The 23,634-nt window shown below is 46.2% G+C and overlaps 1 protein-coding gene across 4 annotated transcripts in view; it reads left to right on the top strand.

Annotated features, from left to right (window-relative positions):
- IFT172 (intraflagellar transport 172) overlaps nt 1-23,634 on the top strand; it is a 37,360-nt gene that overhangs the window by 450 nt on the left and 13,276 nt on the right. For 3 of the 4 annotated variants that reach the window (XR_011725488.1, XM_071742410.1, XM_071742413.1), the window contains exons 3-29: nt 57-169; nt 806-845; nt 3,166-3,231; nt 3,621-3,700; nt 5,015-5,102; nt 6,380-6,594; nt 6,691-6,814; nt 7,964-8,059; nt 8,652-8,813; nt 10,474-10,527; nt 11,040-11,143; nt 11,784-11,869; nt 12,345-12,457; nt 15,071-15,238; nt 15,611-15,747; nt 16,624-16,731; nt 17,257-17,341; nt 18,150-18,242; nt 18,546-18,623; nt 19,007-19,255; nt 20,987-21,065; nt 21,453-21,573; nt 22,287-22,431; nt 22,506-22,595; nt 23,012-23,109; nt 23,283-23,418; nt 23,498-23,614. Coding sequence is in view for 3 of the 4 variants with exons in the window: in XM_071742410.1 (XP_071598511.1) it covers nt 57-169; nt 806-845; nt 3,166-3,231; nt 3,621-3,700; nt 5,015-5,102; nt 6,380-6,594; nt 6,691-6,814; nt 7,964-8,059; nt 8,652-8,813; nt 10,474-10,527; nt 11,040-11,143; nt 11,784-11,869; nt 12,345-12,457; nt 15,071-15,238; nt 15,611-15,747; nt 16,624-16,731; nt 17,257-17,341; nt 18,150-18,242; nt 18,546-18,623; nt 19,007-19,255; nt 20,987-21,065; nt 21,453-21,573; nt 22,287-22,431; nt 22,506-22,595; nt 23,012-23,109; nt 23,283-23,418; nt 23,498-23,614 (3,045 nt within the window). In the remaining variant the exon portion in view is untranslated. The remainder of the gene's footprint in view (nt 1-56; nt 170-805; nt 846-3,165; nt 3,232-3,620; nt 3,701-5,014; nt 5,103-6,379; nt 6,595-6,690; nt 6,815-7,963; nt 8,060-8,651; nt 8,814-10,473; nt 10,528-11,039; nt 11,144-11,783; nt 11,870-12,344; nt 12,458-15,070; nt 15,239-15,610; nt 15,748-16,623; nt 16,732-17,256; nt 17,342-18,149; nt 18,243-18,545; nt 18,624-19,006; nt 19,256-20,986; nt 21,066-21,452; nt 21,574-22,286; nt 22,432-22,505; nt 22,596-23,011; nt 23,110-23,282; nt 23,419-23,497; nt 23,615-23,634) is intronic. The other variant, XM_071742411.1, reaches the window with a different exon arrangement.

Here is a 23,634-nt window from a genome sequence, read left to right as displayed (position 1 = left end):
GTTGGATTGGGCCCCGGCGGCCTCCCCACTGGCTCAGGCTGCCATCCCCTTCACAGTACGGCCGGAAAAGCTACGTGGTGAAAGGCATGGCCTTCTCCCCGGACTCCACCAAAATCGCCATCGGACAGACGGACAACATCGTCTATGTCTACAGGATCGGAGAGGAGTGGTGAGTCCGATGGGTCCGGCCCGTGAGGAGGAGGCAGCTCTCTCCTTCCTGCCTGCTGCCTGTTTTCCTAGGACCATCTGGTTGGAAAAGACCTCTTAAGATCATCAGGTCCAACCATTCAACCAGCACTGCCAAGTCCACTACTCAACCATGTTCGTCAGCACCACATCTATGCAGCTTTTAAAAACATGATGATGTCTCAACTTTGATGCCCATCGTTGAACCTGCCGGGAGCCACTCAGCTGTTTCTGTGGTCAGCAGCAGACAGGGTGTCCATGGGCACAGCCCTTGTGGAGCCTGCACACATCAGCTGAGCTCCTGTGGAGCTGGAGCTGTGCAGCCTGTGCTCCTGTCCCCTGTTTCATAGGTATAGAATTCTGGCACAGACCTGCCTTACACCAGCATCATTTGCTGGTGTGTGTCTTGTGCTAAAGGTGTTCAGAAAGGCAGGTCACCAGAATTCTGGAAGTTCAGGGTGGGCGTATTTTTAGTTTTCTCCCTATAGCTGGCTTGTGATAGACAGCTAGTGTCTGAAACTTAGATGGCCTGTGTTTGGTGACACTAGGACTGAACATAAACCAGAATGGGTGGTGTTACTAGACTCACTGATAGTCATTTTTGTCTCTTTTTCTGCAGGGGTGACAAGAAGGTGATATGCAACAAGTTCATCCAAACGGTGAGACGCAGACTCATGTTTAACTCCATTTTCTCCGCATATGTAGGATGAAGACAATTAGAGATCTTTCTGCTCACACTCACAGGTGTACTTGGCCAGATTATCAGTGATGCTTAATTTCCAAACGGTGCAGGTAGATCTTGCAATAATCTCTACATTTTGAAGCATGTATTACTTGCCAAGCTTCAGAGGCCTTGTAATGCCTAGGTACAACATGGTAATTAACTGTTGAATGATTAGTGCAGTTGGGTACAAAACTTTGGGGACTACTTTAGGCATCAGAATGTTTTAAGGGAGTTGAAAGGGAAAAACAGAGACTCTGAGCCCATGTTTTTTTGCCATGAAGGTAAAAACCTTAAGGAGCAAATGTTCAGTAGCTGCCCTCAGGTTTCCAGACAGTTGCCATTACACTGTGACCCCCAGTTTTTCTGCTAGGTAGGCCCCTGACGTAGCCAGTACCAGTTAGGAGGACTTTTCCTCCTGGGCCAGGTCCACAGAAGACATGGTTAGCGCTGCTTCAGATGGAGTTGCCGGAGTTTCTGTGCCAGGCTTTCTCAAGGTGCCTCTGGGGCTACTGGCACTCTCTGGATTGAAAGCCTGCATTTCAAGGTTGGGTCATGGCCCACCACTCTGGCTGCCCTTCAGGTGGCTTAGGAGGGTTCTCCAGCCTCTCTGAGCTCTGGGTGCAGGAGCAGAACCTGTGTAGCTCCACTGCTCTGCTGATGATGGAGGGAAGCTGTTGGTCAGCCTTTGTTTCTGTGGTTCAGCTGCTACTCTAAGAGGTCATAGCATTGGAATAGAGTGTCAGGAGAAAAACAGAGCAAGAGGGCTTGGAGTCCTCTTTCCTGAACATGATGCTCATGCTGGGTTTGGATACCTGGAGACTCCTCTTGTTGTCCATTCCTTGCTGCCTGCTGGCAGGACACAAGCATCCTGCCCCTTGGGAGGCTGCTGGCCTCTCACAAGGTTAGAAGCTGTGCACAGTGTGTGTACAGTGGTTTGCATTTTTAATGTAGTGATTAATTTCTCTCATTTTCTCATTTCCACCATGCGTTTTCTACCATTTCTATCATAATAAATGCTTTATTTTTTCTAATGATATTTGTGTGGGTTTTTTACCACTGTCTGGTTTTCTCCTGTACCTAATACTGTTTTTTTACAATTTTTTTGTGTGTTCAGTCAATACAAAAGATCTCTTGTTGAGCCCTTCTCTTTCCTGACGCTTGCAGAACCTGTTAGACACTCCTATGCAGGCAGGTTGTGGATCTAGTGATACTGTTTTGGCAAGCCAGGTGTCCTGCTGGGGGGTCAGGATGAGTATATTCAAGTGTGACCTCTTGGCACTAGTAGCTGTGCAGGTCACCACTTTGTGAAGCTTGTTTCTAAGCTTCCACTGGGTTACTCATGGTCATGTTAGTGGGGGGAATACATGGATGTCTGGGAAACAGGTGTAATAAAAAATGTGTTTGGATCATTGGTTGGACATATAAATTATGAGCAGCTTAAATATCCAGGGACATTTTGGTATCTGATCGGAGCTGTGTTTGCTCATGGTGAGAGTGGGTAATAGAAGGTGGGATGAGTAAATGAGAGTGTATGTAAGTCTAAAGGAGGCACAGATGTGCTTAAAAATGGCAGTGCTGGTGGCACAGTGCCAAACACCAGCCTTCTTACTGACTGAAATTCTTCAGTTGACATGTGGAGCAGTTTCATTTACTCTCTTGACCCTCTCTTACAGTTACGTTTCATGGTCAGCTTTATCCATCCTGACCCCACCACAGATTTAGAGAATACCTTTGGTTTGAATGAACTTGTGTCTGTTTCACTGGCTTGGTAGCATCTGTTAACCACCTTGTCTATAAATGAAAAAATTAAAGGCTGTTTCTGATGAAAATCCAATGTACAACTCTGCTCATATCTACTAGAGAATCTGGCAGGGTCACATTATTTTTATGTTTTATGCTTGTTGCCGAAGATCTTTTAAAATAGCCTTGATTTTGTGCATTCAATGATAGCACATGGAAAACCAGACATCTGATCAATAAGTAACTCTCTTAGAAGAGCATCCACACTAATCACATCTGATGTGACTTTGATCCCCACTGCAGCCCCTCTGAGCCTGTTACTTTACCCCCTTTCAGTCTTGCCCAGTTCAAGCTGCGGCATGCAGGTCTCAATCCTACTTTACAGTCTGCCCAAATGCCCCTATCTCTTCTCTTTCTGAGTGGTTTTACTGTTCCTGAGCCATCTTATGTAGGCACAGGGCAAAAAGCTAAGGCGGGTGGAGCTCTTACCTCTCTTTTTACCTCATTCTTGGCAGAGTGCTGTGACCTGCTTGTCGTGGCCAGCGGAGAATGTCATTGTCTTTGGTCTTGCTGAAGGAAAGGTAGAGAAACTTGATTTTTGCCTGATTTTCTTTTCCATGCAGGGGCTATCAGTGCCCACAAGCATCTGGGATGCAGGGTAGGAGTCATCACTGTGTGGTGCTGGGCACAGAATAGCAATGAAAGGATTACACCACTGACTTGAATGTCCTGGTTCCCAGTTAGTCTTTGGAGGTTCTACTGGATCATTTGGTCCTTTTCCTGAGCCTTTCTAGAAATTTGGAAGTATGACTCCCAACTTTTCCACTTCTTCTCCAACCTACTGGAAAGCAAGGAGCTTCCTGTGGTTCCTGGCACTGCCCGTGGACTGGGAAGCTTCTGGGGACATCGCACTGGGGGGATGTCCACACTCTGCACACAGGAGCAACATTGATCAGATTCTCTTTCTCAGGTTCGTTTAGCAAACACAAAGAACAACAAGTCTTCCACCATTTATGGGACAGATTCCTATGTGGTCTCGCTGACTTCCAAGTGAGTACGGTGTTTCTTTAGCCTGCACTACTTTGGCTCAGCCTGCTCCTGTGGCAGTATAGGAAGGTGCCAGAGAGTCTTTCTGCTGCCAGTTCCATGTTGAGATAATAAAATACTGTGCTGTCCAGAAGGAATTCTGTCCTAAAATCTGATACCTGGCTCTGTCACATCAGCCCGTACAGTTTGGTTGTCCCTCAATCATGTGTCAGAATGCAAGTCCCCATGAGATCACTTGCATACATTGATTTATTTGAATCCATGGCTTTATAAGGATTAAATTAGTTAACTTCATCTAGCTAATTACTAGTAGTCAAGCTTAAGGGCTAAAAATCTAAAAATATTCTGCCAGAAAAAAACTGTGACAAGGCTATAATTAGAAAAATAGCCATCGAGTGAAATTTTAAATTATTTTCATTAGAGTTGCATTTAACTTTACCTAAAAAAAATTAAGCCGTAGGATTTACAAAAATGGTGTCATTCTGTTTGAGTGCTAAACAAATTAAAAAAACCCTAAAGCTAGTCTAGGACTCAGACTTCCTGCTGATGAGAAATCTCTCCAAAGTCTGTCTGCCTGTGCCTCAATTTCAGGGGTTTTCTATTTCTCTGTGTCTCATGTCCTCTCCCTCCCTCCTCTCTCCCCTTTTTTCCCTCGTCTCCCTCTCCCCCAGCTCTCTCCCCCTTCTATTATTTCTAAACACAACTGGTGCTGTTATTGCTATGGTGACAAATCTGGGACTGCAGGAACAGAAGGCAGATGTACAATTCCTGGATCATTACAGTGTCCATAGAATTTATATTCTGTACTTGAATCATCATGAGACAGTGTTCTTCTCCCTGCTTATGTCCAGGACACAAGACATGGCTTAGGACTGGAGTGTTTGTCCAGATTTTGGGGTTTTTTTCTGCAAATTGTGTTACTTTTAGGGATTCCTGTATCACAGTGTCCAGCCTCACTTCTTGAATAGTTCCAATGTAAGGGTTGTTTGACATACCTCACTATAAGCAATTTTCTGCATGGTCATTATTCCAATTAAGGTTACTTAGTGTTTTAGTCACACCAGGAGTTGATTATTGCAACTTTACATGATGAAGATACTTAATTAGCCACTCTCCACTTTCCATGCTTTTGCCTGCTTTGCTTTTACAGACACTAAAGATACTAGATATTCTTGTGCTCATTACCTAGCTCATCTTCAGTGAAGGTGCCTGCTGAGGAACATTAATGGTGACCCTGGGACAGGCTCCTCTGGGCAGGGATATGAAAATAAAGGTACAACTGTTACTGCAATATTGCATCTTTGTGTTTCTTTGCAGTGTGTCGGGGAAGGGAATCCTGTCTGGCCATGCAGATGGATCCATAGTACGCTTCTTTTTTGATGATGAGGGCTCTGGTGAATCGCAGGTATCCTCCTTCAGTGAGCCAAATTCTTGTTTGCACAGCCTGCTTCCCAGCTCAAGAGCTCTAGAAAGAGATCAGGCCTTGGGAGGGATGTAGGTCTGGAGAGGAGCTGCAGTCAGTGCTAGCTAGCATAGGTTTTATGGAGCATTGATGAAGACCAAACAGTGACTAGATGCTTTGAGGTGCACTGGGTACAGTGGGAAGAGGGAAATTCTGGTTCTGTGCATAAGACATCAGGCTTTTCAGGTGTCTGGAAAGATCTGATGTTAGTGTCCAGGAGAATGATGCTCAAATGGATAGGGTTCCAGGGAGAAGCTGTTGTTGTCTTCTCACTACACAAGGTATAGCTATCCTAGTTAACCCAGTCTATCTGTCAACAGATAGGATGGGCAACCAGCGTTTTTCCTGAGCCTCCTGCTCTTCCCCAACAGGAGCAGTCTCAGTGGTTTAGGCTGTGGTGAAGGGAATGCTTGTCTCCCTCAGATCTTTTCTCTTCAACTGAAGCCATTTGAGCATGTCTACTCTCTACCACAATATGCTGAATGTCTAGAGATATTCTGCTGTGTTCAGAATGCATCCCAGTCTACTTAATGGTTCTGGTCTTCTTACAGGTATCAGGAGTTTTCTCTCCCAGTTACATGAATGGAATAGAATCCTAGAATCATAGAATACTAGAATCCTAGAATCCTAGAGGTTGGAAGGGACCTCGAAAGATCATCTAGTCCAACCCCCCCTGCCAGAGCAGGGCCACCTAGAGTACATCGCATAGGAACGTGTCCAGGCGGGTTTTGAATGTCTCCAGTGAAGGAGACTCCACAACCCCCCTGGGCAGCCTGTTCCAGGGCTCTGTCACCCTTACAGTAAAAAAATTTTTTCGGATATTCAACTTGAACCTCCTATGCTCCAATTTACACCCATTATCCCTTGTCCTATCACTGGTCACCACTGAGAAAAGCCTAACTCCATCTCCCTGACACTCACCCCTTACATATTTGAAAACATTGATGAGGTCACCCCTCAGTCTCCTTTTCTCCAAACTAAAGAGACCCAGCTCCCTCAGCCTTTCCTCATAAGGGAGATGTTCCACTCCCTTAATCATAGTTGATACATCTCTTGGTTCTGGTTTCTGTCTGCCTTCCTACAAACTGGGGCAGGCACACAAAGCAGCCTCCATTACCTGGATGTCACAGAAGGGCCTTGTACTGCCCTCACAGGGAACACGGGGTGGATGGGGTTTGAGCCCCCCATGTTTTCATGATGTTCTTTCTTGCCTGTTGTAGGGTAAGTTGGTGACACATCCCTGTCCTCCTTATGCCCTGGCCTGGGCTTCCAACAGTATTGTGGCTGCAGGCTGTGACAAGAAGATTGTAGCCTATGGGAAGGAAGGCAATGTGATTCAAACCTTTGACTACAGCCGGGACTCCTCAGAGAAAGAATTCACCACAGCAGCTGCCAGTGCTGGGGGCCAGTCTGTTGTCATTGGCAGCTATGACAGGTATGGAGCCTGATGGTAACATCTCCCTTTCCTAGTACTTTCTTTTTCAACTGTACTGAGTTCTTCATATCTCTGATTCCTCACCTGCTTCCACAGGCTAAGGGTTTTGAACTGGAGCCCACGCCGCAGTGCCTGGGAGGAAGGCAGACCCAAAGAAGTAGCTCACCTCTACACCATCACAGCTCTGGCATGGAAGAGGGATGGCTCACAGATCTGTGTGGTTGGTATCATCAGTCAGAATCCCTCAGGCCATGAGTCACACACCAGGAACAGCCTGGTCTCAGGACAGCTCCTGAGAGCAAAGCCATGTGATAGAGGAAGAGCTCATGAGCAGGATGACACCATCACCTTGGTGTGCAACGCCAGTGCTTGTGCAAGGGGCAGAGCTGCAGACAGATATGCAGAGTATGGAGCTGTACAATACCATGGACAGCTAGGTGATGGCTCATTGGAGGCAGCAGTCCTCCTTTTTTTCACAGAAGCATAATAAGGTCAGCATAGCTTCCGTAGAGCAGACTCATGAGCCTTCTTTTCTCTGAGCACCCCTGAGAAGCAGTACAAAAACTGATCTGTTACTTATACTCCATTTATGTGCTATGTTTTCATAGAGTTAGAGTTGTCTTCCTTCTACATTCAGCTGCTGAGCCTAGATCTGCCTTTCTCTATTAAGTTAAATCTTTAAACCTCTTTAAATTAATCTTTCTGCAGATCTTTCTGTATTAAGCTGAATAACTCATTGAAGCACTTAAATTATTTAGGAAACTTTCTATTTTTTATTTTATATTTTTTGTGGTTTTTTATGTTCAGTAATCAAAAGTTCCTAAAATATCTTTAGACAGAATTAAGTGAACATGTGAACAAATACTTGCAGAGAAGGGTGAGGGACTAAGGGGTAAGAGACTAAAAAGAATGGAGATATTGTAAAGAAAGAGATAAAGGTGGAAGGATTCTGCTGGAAGGGAGGAGAAATTGGGAGGCTGGAAATGGAAGAAGTGGGAAGCTGAGAAAGATAATGATGAAGTATATATTTATAATAATTTATATGTGTAAATTTTATAATTTTAAAAATATATTTTATATGTGTAGATTTTATAAATTTATGTATTTATAAAAATAAAGATTATTTTTAACCCCTTCTCTTCCTCCGCCATGTATGTGCCAGTATTTGGTAGGCATTCAGAATTTCTCGGTCTTTCTGCTCTTCCAGGTAGCTCAAGATAGATCTGGTCCTCATGCATCTGGGGGCTAGAGCCAGGAGCAGCAAGGACCTGTGGACCTCTGTCTCACTTCTGATCCTCTTCATGTCAGAAGGGTCTGGAATATCTCTGGCTAACAGGATTCAGTGTATGTGATGTGTTTTGTTTCCTAGGGCACTCTGTGTGGAGGAGTTGAACAGTTTGAGTACTGCCTTCGCAGAAGTATTTACAAAAAGAAATTTGAAATTACTTATGTGGGACCAAGCCAGGTAAGATCCAATGAGGTAATGTCTTTTGATGAAATGGGGTGCTTGCTAAAACTAGACATGTTTGGAGTTCTGCACCTGCTGGTTATTCATAGTAACTTGTTGGGAAAGGCGTAGGGAATAATCCAGGGGCAGGGCTAAGGCTGGTGGAAACTGCCTAGGAGCAAAGGCCATGGAGTTCATTTTTCAGCTTGTGAATTTGTGTGCTGTGCCTCCATGCCAAATGCAGACTCCCTAGGTGGTTTAATTTCAGCCAACTTCACCTCATTCAAAATTGGGTAGTAGGGGTGAGTTAGCCATCTTAGACACCCCTCTGTAGTCCATGGAGAGAGACCAGGGCTCTGAGTGTAGCTTATCCTCAGGGCCCTGAGCAGTCCTCCAATTAGGCAAGAAATGTCTAAACAGCTGTACCTCTATGACAGTTGTCATCCCATACAAAAGAAATAGTAAGGTTTCTTTAAAAAGCAGAGTGAAATGATATGAGGATGCATCTAAATACTCAAGTATCCATCTTTTGCATAATTTTTCATGGGGCATGAAGTCTGTGTTCATCTTCTGTGGATGGCCTCATTTTGCCTTTTCCCACTTTTTCTAGGTCATTGTGAGGAATCTCTCCACAGGAACTCGAATTGTGTTGAAATCCCAGTACGGGTACGAGATTGAGGAGGTGAAGATCTTGGGGAAAGACAGATATCTGGTGGCCCACACCTCAGACACATTATTGCTGGGTGACATCAGCTCCAACAAGCTCAGTGAGGTACTGGAAAATCTGTGGCAATTCTTGAGTGTCAAATGGTTAGCTTTGTAACTCGAAGTATATGTTTTCTATGTGGAAAGACATAACCTGTATTTTCAAAGAATCATAGAATAATTCAGGTTGGAAGGGAACTTGGGAAGTCTCTTATCAAACTTCCTATTCAAAGGAAGATCAACATTTAATTCAGATGTTGCTCAGATCCCACAATTTCTCTGTTCTCCTGTTCCAATGCCCTATTGTCCTCATGATAGAAAATGTCTTCCTAAGTCTTGATGGAATTGCTGTTTTCATTTGTGACTGTTTCTTAGCCTTTCATTGTGCCTTTGCCAAAAAAAAGCCTGGTGTCATGGTATTAGAGGTCTTCCCTTCTCCAGTTTTAAGGAGCCCAGTTTCTTCAGCCTGACTTTGTGCTGCAAGTGCTTCAGCCCCAATCATCTTGTTGGCACCCTGCTGAGATTACTTCAGTTTATCAGTGTCTTTCTTGTACCCCAGGGGTCCCACAACTGGATGCTCTACATATGTACATTCCAGATGTAAATGTATGAATCTTAGTGTGTTTTAAAAACAAAACAAAAAACCCAACCCCCCCACTCACAACTGTAGTACCACAGCTTATGCCAGTATCATTTCTGTTAACGAACAGTTCAAACAGAACCGTCCACATCTAAACCTCGAGTGCAAAGTGGGACCTGAGCCTGGAGAATGTGGGCAGTAGGTTAGTGTCTAATAAAAGTATTAAATAGTTTTTAGGATGTATTTACTTTGCTCACACAGCTATTATATGCTTTTAGTCAGGCTAATGGCTTGATGATCTAGTTGAGAGGTAGAACTCCTGACTACAAATTTGAGTTGGAGGGTACTGATACTTGGTAATACAACTGAAAATCTGGCCAGACTAAGTCTCCTGGGTTTCTTTTGCACGGAGGAGTTTTCCTTTCTGTTGCAGAGCTATACTCACTTTTTTACCTAGAATATGGTTGTGAGTGGTCCATTTACCATCTTGCTGTCTTACTAGAGGTTTGCTGCAGCGCTGACATAGAGCTCATGCTCAGGGTGGAGTTCTGCAGCCTTGGCTTTCAGTTTTCTGCCTCTCTGACTGTGTGCCTGTTGTCATCACAGTAGCTATTGCATTATCCAGTACTCCTAAGTTCCAAATCAGCTGATATTGACACTACACTGATTGACCATTGCTAACATGACCCGAAAAAAGAAGAGTTCAGCTGCACGTGGTTTGGAGATTCTGCCCATACAAATTGTAGCACTGATTCTGTGGAGCAGATTTATGGTGGTAAATGGGCTGTTGGGGATGCTTTCTGTAGTACAGTTAGCCTGAGGAAGGTGGAGGAGGTTTGTGAAAGAACGGGCAACAGGGAGTATGTTGGTCACGTTTGGCCAGAAGGCAGTAAGACACGCAGAGAGAACAGGAGTCAGAAGCAGAATTAAAAAAAAAAAGTGAAGGAAGTGAGGAACTTGCGAGCTGTGAGGGACTGAACAACAATGTTGGAAGCTGAAGTGCTGGAACATGATCCTGTTCTGCAGTGTATTTATTTCCATCTGTTGTGGAAGTTGAGGGCTGGGCAGTGGACCTCAGTGCCTGCAGCCTGGTCCTTGCAGGGACTGTCAGCCTAGCATTCACTCACTCCATGCCATTGCTTTGTAGGTAGCCTGGCAAGGATCTGGAGGGAATGAAAAGTTCTTCTTCGGCAATGAGAACGTAAGTTGTGTGGGACAGGATGCTGGCTGTGAATCGTGAGAAAAGCTGGGTGTGCACCAGCAGAGGAAGTGTCAACTGCACTTCTGGAAAACTGTTTCTCAGCAGTTTTGTGGACTTGCCCTCTCCATGCAGATCCTGATCTGCTTCCTCCCTTTTCCACATGCCAGGTACAGGACAAACTCAGTGTTTGGATTGTCAAGTTATACAAGTTATAACCCTATAGGAAAGAGGAGCAATGAAAGAGCCACAGACAGAGAGCATGTTAGAGATACCAAATACAGCAATCAATGTGTCAGCTGGGCTTTTGCTGGACTGATAGGCCCAGCACTAAAATCCCCAACCCTGAGGAAAAGCTGGCAGTAACGACAGGAAGCCAAGGACAATTCCTTACTCATCCTAGAGGGTCTGAATTTAGACCTGTGTGCAACAGAGTTCTGTTCTGCACTCCTCAGTGGTAGGTCTGTATGCTTATCTGGCTTTGCTCTATGAATGTGTACCCCTCACACCTTCAGGTCTGTATGATCTTCAATGCTGGAGAGCTGACACTGGTGGAGTATGGAAGCAATGACATCCTGGGCTCTGTCCGCACAGAATTCATGAACCCTCATCTTGTCAGGTAAGGGTGACACCTGCCCGTGTGGCCAGCACAATTGTTTTGGGAGAGTCATCTCAGATATAGACACTTGGAAGCGTCCTGCTCAACAGAACACAGCCCCCAGGTACTGGGACCTGAGTAATCTGCTTCTCAGAATGACCAGTGACTGGGGGAGGTTTAATTGCTTGGTTATACCTAACGGTTGTGAAGTTTTAGAAGCACAAGAACCTGTTTTCCTCTGATGCATGCCTATTGGGCTATTGCTGAGAGGGTCTGCTGTGCATGCAGATGGTCCTGGTACAGCACTATAGGGACTCCAGATGCTAGCAGGACCTCCTCTGCCCCTCTGAAAGATCATACTCTATTTTCTGATTGGAGAGAGGGGAGGATGGTGGGCTCCTCAGGGGTAGAAGCAGTGTAACTACTTTGCTGCTGGACACCCTGGTTCCAGAGGGGCAGCTTCCAGAGTGAAGCTGTGGATCAGAAATGTTTGTTCTCACTTGAGGCAGCTATAGGTACTGTGCAAGAGTTACAGGTCAGAGACCTGCAGGAAGCTCCATGTGCTTGGGGAAACTGCTGGCAAGCCTGGGAGGGACTGTGTGACTCAGTCCTGTGAATTTTGAGACCAGTAAAGGTAACATCATCATTTCCTTCATAACAGTGTCCGTATCAATGAGAGACAGCAGAGAGGCGTGGAGGAGAACCGGAGACTGGCTTATTTGATAGACATCAAGACCATAACAATAGGTAAATGTAAACTTCCCTTCCCTGTATCTTTCCTTCCTAATCCCTTTGTTTTTTCTGTGCCAGGCAGCACATCCCTGAAGGTCCTTCACTCACAGCAGCAGATTCCTGAAGGCCCCTTTGCAGTCACACTGCCTGGTCACAGAGGCTGCTCCTCTTCTGGCAGGTTGGCTGCCTGATGTGGGGTGGCTGTGGCTGTGTCCTGCACCTGAAGTTCTGTCTGTTCAGCATGATGTCTTTGCTGCCTGGACTGCCTGTGATCTGTGCATGCTCACAGAAGGGTAGAGGGAGTTGCTGCTGTTGATAAGGCATCAAGATAAAATGTCACTGCAACCTGCTTTTCATGTCACAGTGTGTTTGCCAGGGAGTTCTGCCCTAATTCAGTCCCAGGCACCTGATCTCCATGGGGTAGCAGTGAACGTTCATCACTTTGGGATGCATTAGGTACTTACCTTGTTTCCTTTCTGTCCTTCCCAAGTGGACCTTGTTGGTGGATACAATGCTGGCACTGTCAGCCATGACAGCAAGATTGATTGGCTGGAGCTGAATGAAACAGGCCACAAACTGCTCTTCAGGGACAAGAAGATGAGGGTGAGGCGGGCATATCTGGGGCAGTGTGGCAAGATGGGGGAGAGGTAAAGACAGGTATGGAGGGAGGGAGATGAGAAACACATCTGAAGTATTCAGGACTTTTTGACCTGCTCTTTGAGAAAGATAGCCTATGTCCAGATTGCATGAACTGGCAGGACTGCATGTTTGGTCCTGAGTCACAGATAATTCTGAAGTCAGTTTCTAGACATCTTGCTCCATCTCATCACACCTGAAAGTGAAAATCATATAATCTTCTGGTTTGAGATGGAGACAAGTCAGTTAATCTCAAGATGAGGATTCTAATGTTGCACTTAAACACGTAAATTGAAAACAAGGAGCATCTCGATAGTAATATGAACTCTCTAATTCTCAAAAACAGCATAGTCACAACTAAATAGTTTGTTCAGTAGGGCCCTTGGTTTTTGCTGAATCCCAGACCATGACTGAATGTTGTCCAGGAGAGTAAGAATGACTCCAGGACAAAACTATGCCCAAAATCATATAAATGGTTTCACATTACAGATGAATGGTTTCACTCTACAGATGATGATGTGCAGGTACTCACCTTGTGTCCCAGCCATGTTTAATTGTAAAGATACAGAATTTAATTGTACAGATACGGCTGCAGCTCACTGCAGTGGGCAAGAAGATGCATTTATCAATTGTATTACAGTTCTACTCAGTTCACTGTCGAGCCTTCCTCACTGTCATGGATGCAAGGCTCCTTGACTGCTCAACTGCATTTGCTCCTCTTGTCACAGGATGGTTTGAATTGCTCCAGAGGTAGCAATTCCAGAGTCTCCCATTGGAGACTGTCAGTCTGCAGTAGAGTATTTCCACATTGGCTCTACCTCTGTCTGTAGCCCAAGGATGGATGAAGTGTTATGTTCATACGTGCATATGTGTTGAAATCCCTGAGAACTTTCTCAGCTTCATCTCAGAAGAAGCTCTGAATTCAACCCTCACCTCTCAGGCAGGGACCCCAGGCTTCTTCACTGATCTGCTCCTCCGTGGTCATTTTGGGCAGTTTGATCCCCAGGGTTGCATCATAGATTGTAGAGGGGTGCAAAGATACCTTCTTGCCTGGGAATCACAGATCTCCAAATAATTACCTGTCTGCTCTTTGTCACTCACATACAGGATGCTTCATTGCTGCCACGCTAAGCTCGCAACTGGAGCACTCAGCTTTCTAGACAAAGATTGTAATGCATACATCTGCCACATTCCAAACTGTCTATCACAGGCTTCTCTCTCAGGAGTGTGCTGGAGGTGCTCTTTCTTGCACAAACATTGTAGTTCTGTTTCTGGGCCATCACAGAACAAGGGCTTCTGCAACTACTTTGTGATTCCAGAGAAACTGAAGGAGTAGCCCAGTGCAGATGGGCAAAGAATGTAATGTCTGCATCTTTGTTTGAGTGCCTCTCTAATCAAGACCCTATTAACTCTCAGAAGGAGGACTGTTCCATGACCACAGCTCTTTAGGGCACTACTTCCACATCTCTATAGACGTATCAATCAAGAAAGACCTTCTCTACAAAGGAGACTGAGTCACAGCCAGAAGCAAGGGCTTCTGTTTGGGTTCTGCTGCATTGATACTCTTCACAGGGGTGCTGACAGTGATTGCAGCCTGCACAGATGAAACAGGCTTCTATTTGTGCCTTTCCACAAAGCTGCCTGTGTCCTACAATGTGACAAGAGAGAACTTTCCCAGCAATATATCTTGTTATATTTATTTTTGCAGTCATTTTATATTTGGGTTGTCTCATTTATTATCTCAACAAGAGACAGTGGCATCAGAGCAATCAGAGGCATGATTGCTGTTGCCTCTTCTGGCTTCTTTTCAGGCCTTTCAAGAGGCTATTAGACAGATCCTTCATTAAACACTGCCACCAGCCTATATCAGACAGTACCATTATTCTCCCTATGCTGTGTCTGTACATGTTTCTCCGTCCAGTTTAGTACAGGCTGAAGCAGGGGCTTTCTTGTTCTCATTTGTCAAGAGACTAGCACAATTCTCTTTTCTTTTTCCCATCTTTGCTAGATGAGGACAATTATGACAAAGAGCAGAGGCAGCCTAGGAGTTTTAAGTTACAGGGCATCATAACTCTTTGTTATGCCATGCTGGACCTTCCAACGGGTCAGGCTTGTTTCAGGGCAGTGAGCTCTACAAGCAAACACCCTCTCACTTTATTGGCATCGGTTCTTGCAATAGGACTCTACCTAGGATGGACAGTTCAGCCCAGAACTGCAGAAGAAGGCTCTTCCTTGTTCCCAGTTTTCTTAAGAGACCATTCTCCTGCTTCAGCTCTGCAACTGGGAGGAAACTGAAGTAGCACAAGGCATGTTCTGGTGTGTATACATACATGCCTAGTGATAAGGAAGGCAGGATCTGAGCATGCTGCTTAAAACATTGCAAGGGCTAAAAATTGTCTTACCTCTTGAAGAGTAATACGTGTAAATAACACCATAGACTACGTGTCTTGAGAAAAGTCTGATGCCTGGTTGGTAATACCTGCTTTTCAAGATGCTTGCTCAGGTATTCCTTCTGTGTCTATGTGAGCTAGCAGCCCTGCCATCAGCCCAGCTGAGCCCCTGTCTCCTCTTCCTCTCTAGCTGCAGCTCTATGACATTGAAGGCAGCACGAAAACGACCATCTTGAACTACTGCTCCTATGTGCAGTGGGTGCCAGGCAGTGATGTGGTGGTGGCTCAGGACTGGAACAGCCTCTGTGTCTGGTATAACATTGATGCTCCAGAGCAAGTCACCATGTTTCCTCTGAAGGTAAAATGCTGGAGACTTTGATAACTTCCAGCAGTTTTTGTTACTTCTTGCTCACATGTGTGGATAATAGTCAGGGTGGCATTGCAGCAAGAATGCAGAGGGGAACTGCTAGTTTCTTCTGGGCAAAATATGAGCTCATCTATCAGCTTTGTGGCAGGCACTTCTGGCAGATAATGAAGATAGTTAATAATAGCAAGGAGCTGCTGAGCGGCTTTTTCCTTCCCTCTCGTGAGACAAGGACAATTTCTACTCGGTGTGAGCTCATTCAGCAGAATGTTAATCAGAAGAGCTGTCGCAGTGCTGTCCTCACATACCTGCTACCCCCATACTTTAGGAGAATGTGGAAGTGTTGATAGCTGGTACTGTTTTCAGGGGGATATTGTAGACTTGGAACGGAATGATGGGAAGACTGAAGTAATAGTATCTGAAGGGGTGAACACTGTGTCCTACACCCTGGATGAAGGCCTCATAGAGTTTGGAACTGCCATTGATGATGGGGATTACTACAGGTAAGTTCTAGGTATACCACATGGTGATGGCAGGTGGTCCACTTCACATAAATTACACCTGAGAGTTGGCAATTTATGAACTACAGCACCACAGCTTTCCATACAGAGTTGAGGTTTAGGCTCTGAGCATGATGTTGGTTCCAGGTCTGCCTGTAATATAAAGCAAAGTCCCTCAGGAATGAACATTCAGGTTTTTCATCTTCACAGCTCCATGGTTTCAAACTCAGGGGCACAAAAGACTAGCCAGCCTGGTCCCATTGACTCTGTCATAAATTACCTGAAGGCAGTTTTCACATAGCTACTGGGAGTAGCTGTGTCTTCCATAGCAGCCAGGTGTGAAGTCATGGTCCAGTGCTTTTGCTGCTGCCCCTCCAGGGACGCTTACAGTGTCATGGAAACATTCAGGAGCTGTGCCAGATAAAAGCTGACTGTCTGAAGCACATGGGCTCTGCTGACATTATTATAGGACTTTAAAACTGACCAGGGAAGAAAATTTCACAAGTTCATAGCACTGTCATCACTATAGTGAGCAACTTGATTGCACCAGGGACTTGCATCAGACACAACACTTTGGACATGTCCCACACTGGCACAGCCTTCTGCTGTTTGGATCAAGGGTTGGACTCGATGATCTCTGAGGTCCCTTCCAACCCAGCCAATTCTATGATTCTATGTACCTTAGCTCAGGTAAGGGTTACTTAAATCTCTGAATTTTTCCTCAGTGTCATGCCCTGTGTTATACAATACTCTCCAGAATTGGTCACACCCACTGTTCTTTGTTTTCAGTGCACTTCTTGTTAGGAAGCTCCTGTCTTGGGGTAGGATTTTCCTCAGAGATTGTTCTGTTGCTGACAGTCTGCAAATCTCTGTCTCAAGGGCTGCTGCGTTTTTGGAGACACTGGAAATGTCCACAGAGACTGAAGCCATGTGGAAGACTCTTAGCAGGCTGGCTTTGGAAGCTAGACAGCTGCGCATTGCAGAGAGGTACAGGAAGAAGCTGTAACACCTTTCTGACTTAAACACTCTCTTTGATGAATCCCTTACAGAAACCAGGGTCTAACTACAAATGGGATTTTTCTGTGTGACTGGAAGATTCATTGCATTGGGGAATTAAATGTTCTCTATTGCAGGCAGTGTCTTTGCCCTTCCATCCTAGAAAGTAATGCTAGAATGGGGACAGTAATACGTCACTCTGTAGCATAAATTTTTGCTGATGACAGCTCCAGGCAGTGAATAAGAAGGCTTCAGGGAGCTGGCAGACACAGACAAGTTCAGCCCATCTCTGAAGCGTGGGGAAGTGGCTCATGAGCACTGATCATGTTCATGGCTTCTCCCCTGGAGTAGAGGGCTCTGCTGAACATGGGGCTCAGCAAAATCCTTCTCTTGAAGCAGGGCTACCCTACCTCTCCAGCCTGCAGACCTGGGTCTGCTGCACAGATTCTGCTTTTCTCTTGGACCAAAAGTGGGCAACAAAAGACAGTTATTGACTTGCTGCTTTGCTCTTTCCAGGTGCTTTGCAGCTCTGGGCAGCGTGGCAAAGGTTCGATTTCTGCATGAAACCAATAACATTGCTGACCAGGCAGCTCAAGAGCATGTAAGTCAGAACTTCTGCTGTGCAGGGCAACTGCTTTCCTGTAAGCATGTCCAGACAGTTATCTGGTATATCCATGGTAACCTGTATCCTGCTACAGATCAGAACTTGGTCCTGATCCTTCATCCATGCCTGCCAGTTGCCTCTTCTGACCAGCCATTTCATATTGCTCCTGTCTTGTCTCTTCTGTGGCTCTCATCTCTCTTCTTCAGCTTCTGCAATGAAACAGACCCCAGCTGCAGTCCTCTCCCTTGTATCAGTCAGTTCTGGGCTCCTCACTACAAGAAAGACATTGAGCTGCTGCCCTTCAGAGAAGGGCAACCAAGCTGTTGAAGGGTCTGGAGAACAAGTCCTATGAGAAGAGGCTGAGGGAATTGGGATTGTTTAGTTTGGAGAAGAGCAGGCTGAGAGGAGACCTTACTGCTCTCTACCTGAAAGGTGCTGGTGTCTCAAATAAATAATGATAGTACTAGAAGAAATGCTCTGAAGTAGTGCCAGGAGAGGTTTAGACTAGATAATATGAAGAATTTCTTTACTGAGAGACTAGTCAGGCATTGGAGCTGGCTGACCAGGGAGGTGGTGGAGTCACCATTCCTGGAAATATTTAAAAACCATGTAGATGAGGCACTTCAGGACAGGCTGTAGTGGGCATGTTGATGCAGATAAATGTATTTTATTTATTTTATTGGAGGAGAGATGTTGACAGTTGGACACGGTGATATTAGAGGCCTTTTGCTTTCCCATGACTCTGCGTGATTCCAGAGCCTGTTCTTTCACCCAGCAAACTGACTGAGCTAACTGATGTCTGCAGGGCGGGGATGGTACAGAGCATTATCGGGTGCGTGCCCGCTTGGCCATGCTAGACAAGAACTACAAGCTGGCAGAGATGGTCTTCCTGGAGCAAGTGAGTAAAGGAACAAGGAACAAAAAATATCTCATTTGTTTTGATTGTTTGTGCCCTGGTGTGAAAAAGAAAAAGTAGAGGTTGCTTATTTCTGGGAGAAGAATTTTTGCCCTGAAATAGGAGGAGATATTTCTTGTTCCAAGGTGTAGGATTCCCCTGAGGTGCGTGAAGAGGGAGGGGGAGGATGTGAATCCACGTAAAGGGGACAGTACAGATTTTCGAGTGTTTGCTGCACACCAGAGAGCTTAATGCCAACGTATCTGCTAAATAGAGCCTTCTGGTTGACATGCTGCTCTCTGACAGGATGCCACAGAGGAGGCCATGAACATGTACCAGGAGCTGCACATGTGGGATGAATGTATTGCGGTTGCTGAGGCCAAGGTACAGAACAGAGCATCACTGACTGCGGGCTGGGCTGGCTTAAGTCTTCTGACTGGAAATTTATTCAAGGTCTGGATGCTCTTCACCTGCCCTACCAGGACATCACTTCTGCTTGGAGTTCCTCCATGCAGAAGGGAAGGTCGCACTGATGTAATTATGGGCCTGCATGAACAGTGACTGAGAAAAGCTACTGAAATTAATTGAAGAGTATTTGGGGCTTAAAAAGGAATGGATGAAGCAGTGCCACACAGGACTGCGATTGTGGTTTCTGCTAACCTGGCTGCAAAGGGTCTGGTGCCATGAACTAGCTGTTCAGAACTTGCAGAATGAGCAGGATATCATCTTGCCTTGTCCAGGTCAACCAATTTTGACTTTCTCCACAGGGACATCCGATGCTGGATAAGTTGCGTCGAGGTTACTACCAGTGGCTGCTGGACACTCAGCAGGAGGAAAAGGCTGGGGAGGTCCAAGAGGGACAGGGTGACTACCTGGCAGCCATCAGCTTATATCTGCGGGCAGGGCTGCCAGCCAAAGCAGCACGGCTGGCCATGAGCAGGGATGAACTCCTGGCCAACGGGGATGTCATTGATAGAGTCTCCGCAGCACTGATCAGAGGGGAACTGTACGAACAGGTGAGTGGCCCGCTCTGTTGGGCTTTCTTCTTAGTGGGATCAAAGCTCCCACCCTGTCCTCTGCATCTGTGAGATACAGGAACAGGGAGCTGGGAAGTAGCAGATGTAATTCTGATAAACTTGCAGTTAGCATTTGGGAGGACATCCTAAACAGCACCCATTATACATGTGTGAGGTGTAGAACTGCTGTTATTAGTCAGGAAAAAGATGGCATCTTGTTGATGTGTCTCTGAAATATCATCTGAGTGTTCAGTGATAGTCAAGGAGGCCCTTGGGAAGGTAGGAACCAACAGGAAAGGAGCTGTGAATCAAACAGAAAACTTGATATCCCTGTGAAAATATACAGTGCTTCCTCACAGTAGGATAAAAAATGAAGGCACAGCTTTCATATAAGGATAGACAGAAGTGGAAAGAAAGGAAGAAAACCAAAGGAGGTCATGAAGACAATCTGTAGAGCCATGGATATCACAGAGAAGGGAAGTGATTGTTCTCTGTGTATAATAACACAAAAAATTGATAACTACTTATAATTAGGTGACAATTTTAAAACAAAAGGTTATTTTTCATGCATTGCTGTCATGTTAATGTAAGAAAACAGTGCTGAATCTGACCAGTATACAGCTTGGTGTCCTGGCCAGCAATGGCCTCTTGCAGATGTTCAAGAAAGGAAATATAGGGAGGTATTTCCCCTAGTGTACCGTCATGGGTTCGAGCAGTTTGCAGACCATAGTGTACCTTATTTTTATGTCTTGATAGATTTTACTTCCATGAACCTGTCAAATTATTCCTTAAACCATCTGTTTTGGTCTACAATGTCTATGAGTTACCCAGTCCAGCTATGTTCTATTTGCTGGCCTATTTTATGTGCCCTGTTTAAACTGCATTTCTCCAGTCTCATTTCGCCTTCAGCATTTTCTGACCACTTCATATTGGCCCAAGAGAATTTTGTGCTTTTCCAAACCTGTCATCTTCTCTTAAGCCTTCAGTTGAAAGAGTAACTGTGAAACTCATTGCTGCCAGATGTTCTGTTACCAAACTGTAAATGGGCTTGTGGAGGCAGAGTCTGTAGAAAGCCATTAAATATGACAAATGTTGAGGGCATCATGACACAACCTCAGGAACCTTCTGCCATGCAGACTGTTAGGGACTGGTGGCCACCATGGAACAAAGGCTGGTGTATACTTGCTGTATTCTTATAATCCTTCTCTTTCCACTGTTCAGATACTGACGGGAGTGAGTCTTTGATCTGCCAGGATGGCCTTTTTCACATTATGTTCTAAGTTCTACAAGCTTTGAGCCTCATCCCACTGTGCTGGCCACCTCCCTTTCCTACAGGGTAACAACCTGCTGCGAGAAGCTGAGATTCGCCCTTGAAGGCTCATGGCCAGGGCTCCTGTGTGATCATGTGCATGTCTGAGCTCCTGGGACAGTGGCCATGACAAAAGCTGTTGCTGCACGAGACTCTGTGCAGAGGAGAGTTGTCTCAACAACTCTATCTTGTTAGAAGGTGGTTCTCAGGGTATGTTGGTTAGCAGAGAGGTCAATGGTCTCAGCACATGAAGTCTTTCCTAGAAGTCCCTTTTATCCCCATGCTCTTGGTGAGCAGGGAGAGCATTGCTGACGGAGGGCTCTGTGTCAGGACTGACAAGCTGTGTACATGGGACTGGTAGTGTCCATGGTGGTATGGGGAGATGGTGGCTCTTGAACCTGGCAGCTTTTATTTGTCATTAGGCTGGAGACCTGTTTGAGAAGGTTGGGAATCCACGGAAGACTCTGGAGTGCTATTGCAAGGGCAGTGCCTTCCTGAAAGGTACAGTGCTAATTTTGTTCCTTTCCCCCATCCATCCCCAGCAGGAGCCTGGGTGGTCTGGCCTGGTGACAACGTGACCTATTGCCCTGGAGCCTAGAGATGCCCAAATGCTCTTAAACTTCCACGTATCATCTCTTTCAATGGATGTATTTTCACACAATTGTACCTACACACACAGTCCCAGAACAGTGATCATGTTGATGGCATCAGCATGGATCTGCTCCAGCTCTGCACAGGGTTCAGGCTACTGGGCAGCCTGCTGGAGCTAGAGTGCCTTAAACAATCACCATTCCCCTCCATCTGAGCCTCATCCAAGGGCCACAGTCACCTGGCAGCAGTTGTGCTTCCTTGCTGGGTGCAGTGTAACCCCTGTCATGTCCCCTGCAGCAGTGGAGTTGGCTCGCCTGGCATTTCCTGCAGAAGTGGTGAAGCTGGAGGAGGCCTGGGGAGACCATCTGGTGCAGCAGAAACAGCTGGATGCTGCCATCAACCATTATATCGAAGCCAGGTGGGATTATAACCAGCAGCAGTGTAACCTGGCAAGCAGAGAAATTGATCTGGTTTGCTTAGCTCAGCAGAGGGATTTTGCCTGGTCAGGCTCCCTTGACCACTGTCCCCAGTGGGGACAGTCTGCTGGCCCCAACCATTGATGCCTTCCCACATCTCATCTTAACAAGTGGGACTGTTTAGCCTTGAGAAGAGAAGGCTGAGAGAGGATCTTCTGAGGGTCTTCTGAATATCTTTCAATATCTGAGGGTGGGTGTCAAGAGGATGAGGCCAATCTCTTTTCAGTGATGCCTAGTAATAGGACAAGGAATAATGGGAAGCTCAACATAAGGAGAAACTTCTTGACTGTGAGGGTGAGGAGGCCCTGGCCCAGGCTGCCCAGAGAGGTGGTGGAGTCTCCTCTGGAGGCTTTCCAAGCCCACCTGGATGTGTTCTGTGTGGCCTGCTCTGGGTGATCCTGCTGGGGCAGGGGCAGTTGGGCTGGATTAGCTTTGGAGGTCCCTTCCAACCCCTGGCATGCTGTGATTCTGTGATCTCTCCCAATGTTTATTCATCCCTGATTACTCTTCCCTGTGGTGATAGTTTTTCATTCTTTCCCCTTGGCTCAACCCATGAAGAGGGGTCAAGCAGCAGACCACTTTGATCTGCCTTGCTTGACTCAGCTGGAGAAGGTGGCTGCTGGCTGGCTGTGCACAGTTCTGGTTTTGATGCTAGGTGCTCAATTAAGGCCATTGAAGCAGCCCTGGGAGCCCGGCAGTGGAAGAAGGCCATCTACATTTTGGACTTGCAGGACAAAGAGACAGCAGCCAAATACTACCTCAAGATTGCCCAACACTATGCAGCTTTACAGGAGTATCAGGTGAGGCTACAGACCTCAGTCATTGCTGCTCTGTGTGTCCCCTGGGACTGCTCAGTAGGGTCATTTCCCCACAGGTTGCAGAGGAGCTGTACACCAAAGGAGACCACACTAAGGATGCCATTGACATGTACACACAGGCTGGACTCTGGGAACAGGCTCACAAGGTACAGTCAGGAGCCAAAACTCTTGGGGACCTCACCCCCCTTGGTGGAATCTCTTTCATTAGGAGGTGGTGGTGCTTTGTGCCTCAGCACCTGATCAGCAGGCACTCTTCCCAAAGGATGCTTATAGGGGCATTCAATAAACAGCAAGAAATTAGCCCCTGGTGTTCATACCCTCTTTGAGCCTCTCTGTCCTTCAGCAGCTCCCTGTGGGTACACCTGTGACACAAATAGGGCTCTCCAGGGGGTTGGTCCCATGTGCTTTGACCACAATGACAAATCTATTCTCTGAGGAGCATAAAGTGTAAACACCTGTTCTCAATGGGAAGGAGATTGGTTTTTCCCTTCTTCTTCACTACTGCTTAAGAAATTGCTCTGCTGGGTGCTGTAGTTTCTCCCATCTGTGCTCCTTTTGGCAGCTAGCAGTCAAGTGTATGAGTGAGGAGGAGGTATCTGTGCTCTACACAACCCAGGCCCAGGAGATGGAGAAGCAGGGCAAGTACAAAGAAGCAGAGAGGTGAGCATCTTCCTTGGTACTAGCCCAAGGCTGACCCATGAAAAAGTGGCTGCAGTGAGAAGCCCTTTCCTGGCTGTATGCTCAGGACCTGGCTACAGCTAGGCAGAATGCAGAGAGACTGCAAGGGCTGCTCACCTCCTTGGATGAGCCATCTCAATGTTCTGTGTTCACAGGCTCTATATTGCTGTGAATGAACCTGACTTGGCCATCACCATGTACAAGAAGTGTAAGATGTATGATGAGATGGTTTGCCTAGTGGCCAAGTACCACAAGAACTTGCTTGGTGATACCCATCTGCACCTGGGCAAGGTGAGCCCATTCCATGGCAGGGGCTCAAGTGGACCAAGAACAGACAAGAGTGTCACTAACTCCTTGCCTCTGATTGCAGGAGCTGGAGGCAGAGGGACGCTTACAGGAGGCTGAGTACCACTACCTGGAAGCTAAGGACTGGAAAGCCACAGTGAACATGTACAGAGCAAATGACATGTGGGAAGAAGCTTACAGGGTAACCATGACTCCACAGCT

Source organism: Heliangelus exortis, chromosome 3, assembly GCF_036169615.1.
Source record: "Heliangelus exortis chromosome 3, bHelExo1.hap1, whole genome shotgun sequence".
In the NCBI taxonomy this organism is placed as follows: domain Eukaryota; kingdom Metazoa; phylum Chordata; class Aves; order Apodiformes; family Trochilidae; genus Heliangelus; species Heliangelus exortis.
Note: the sequence above shows the minus strand (reverse complement) of the source record. Positions and strands in the feature narration are given on the sequence as shown.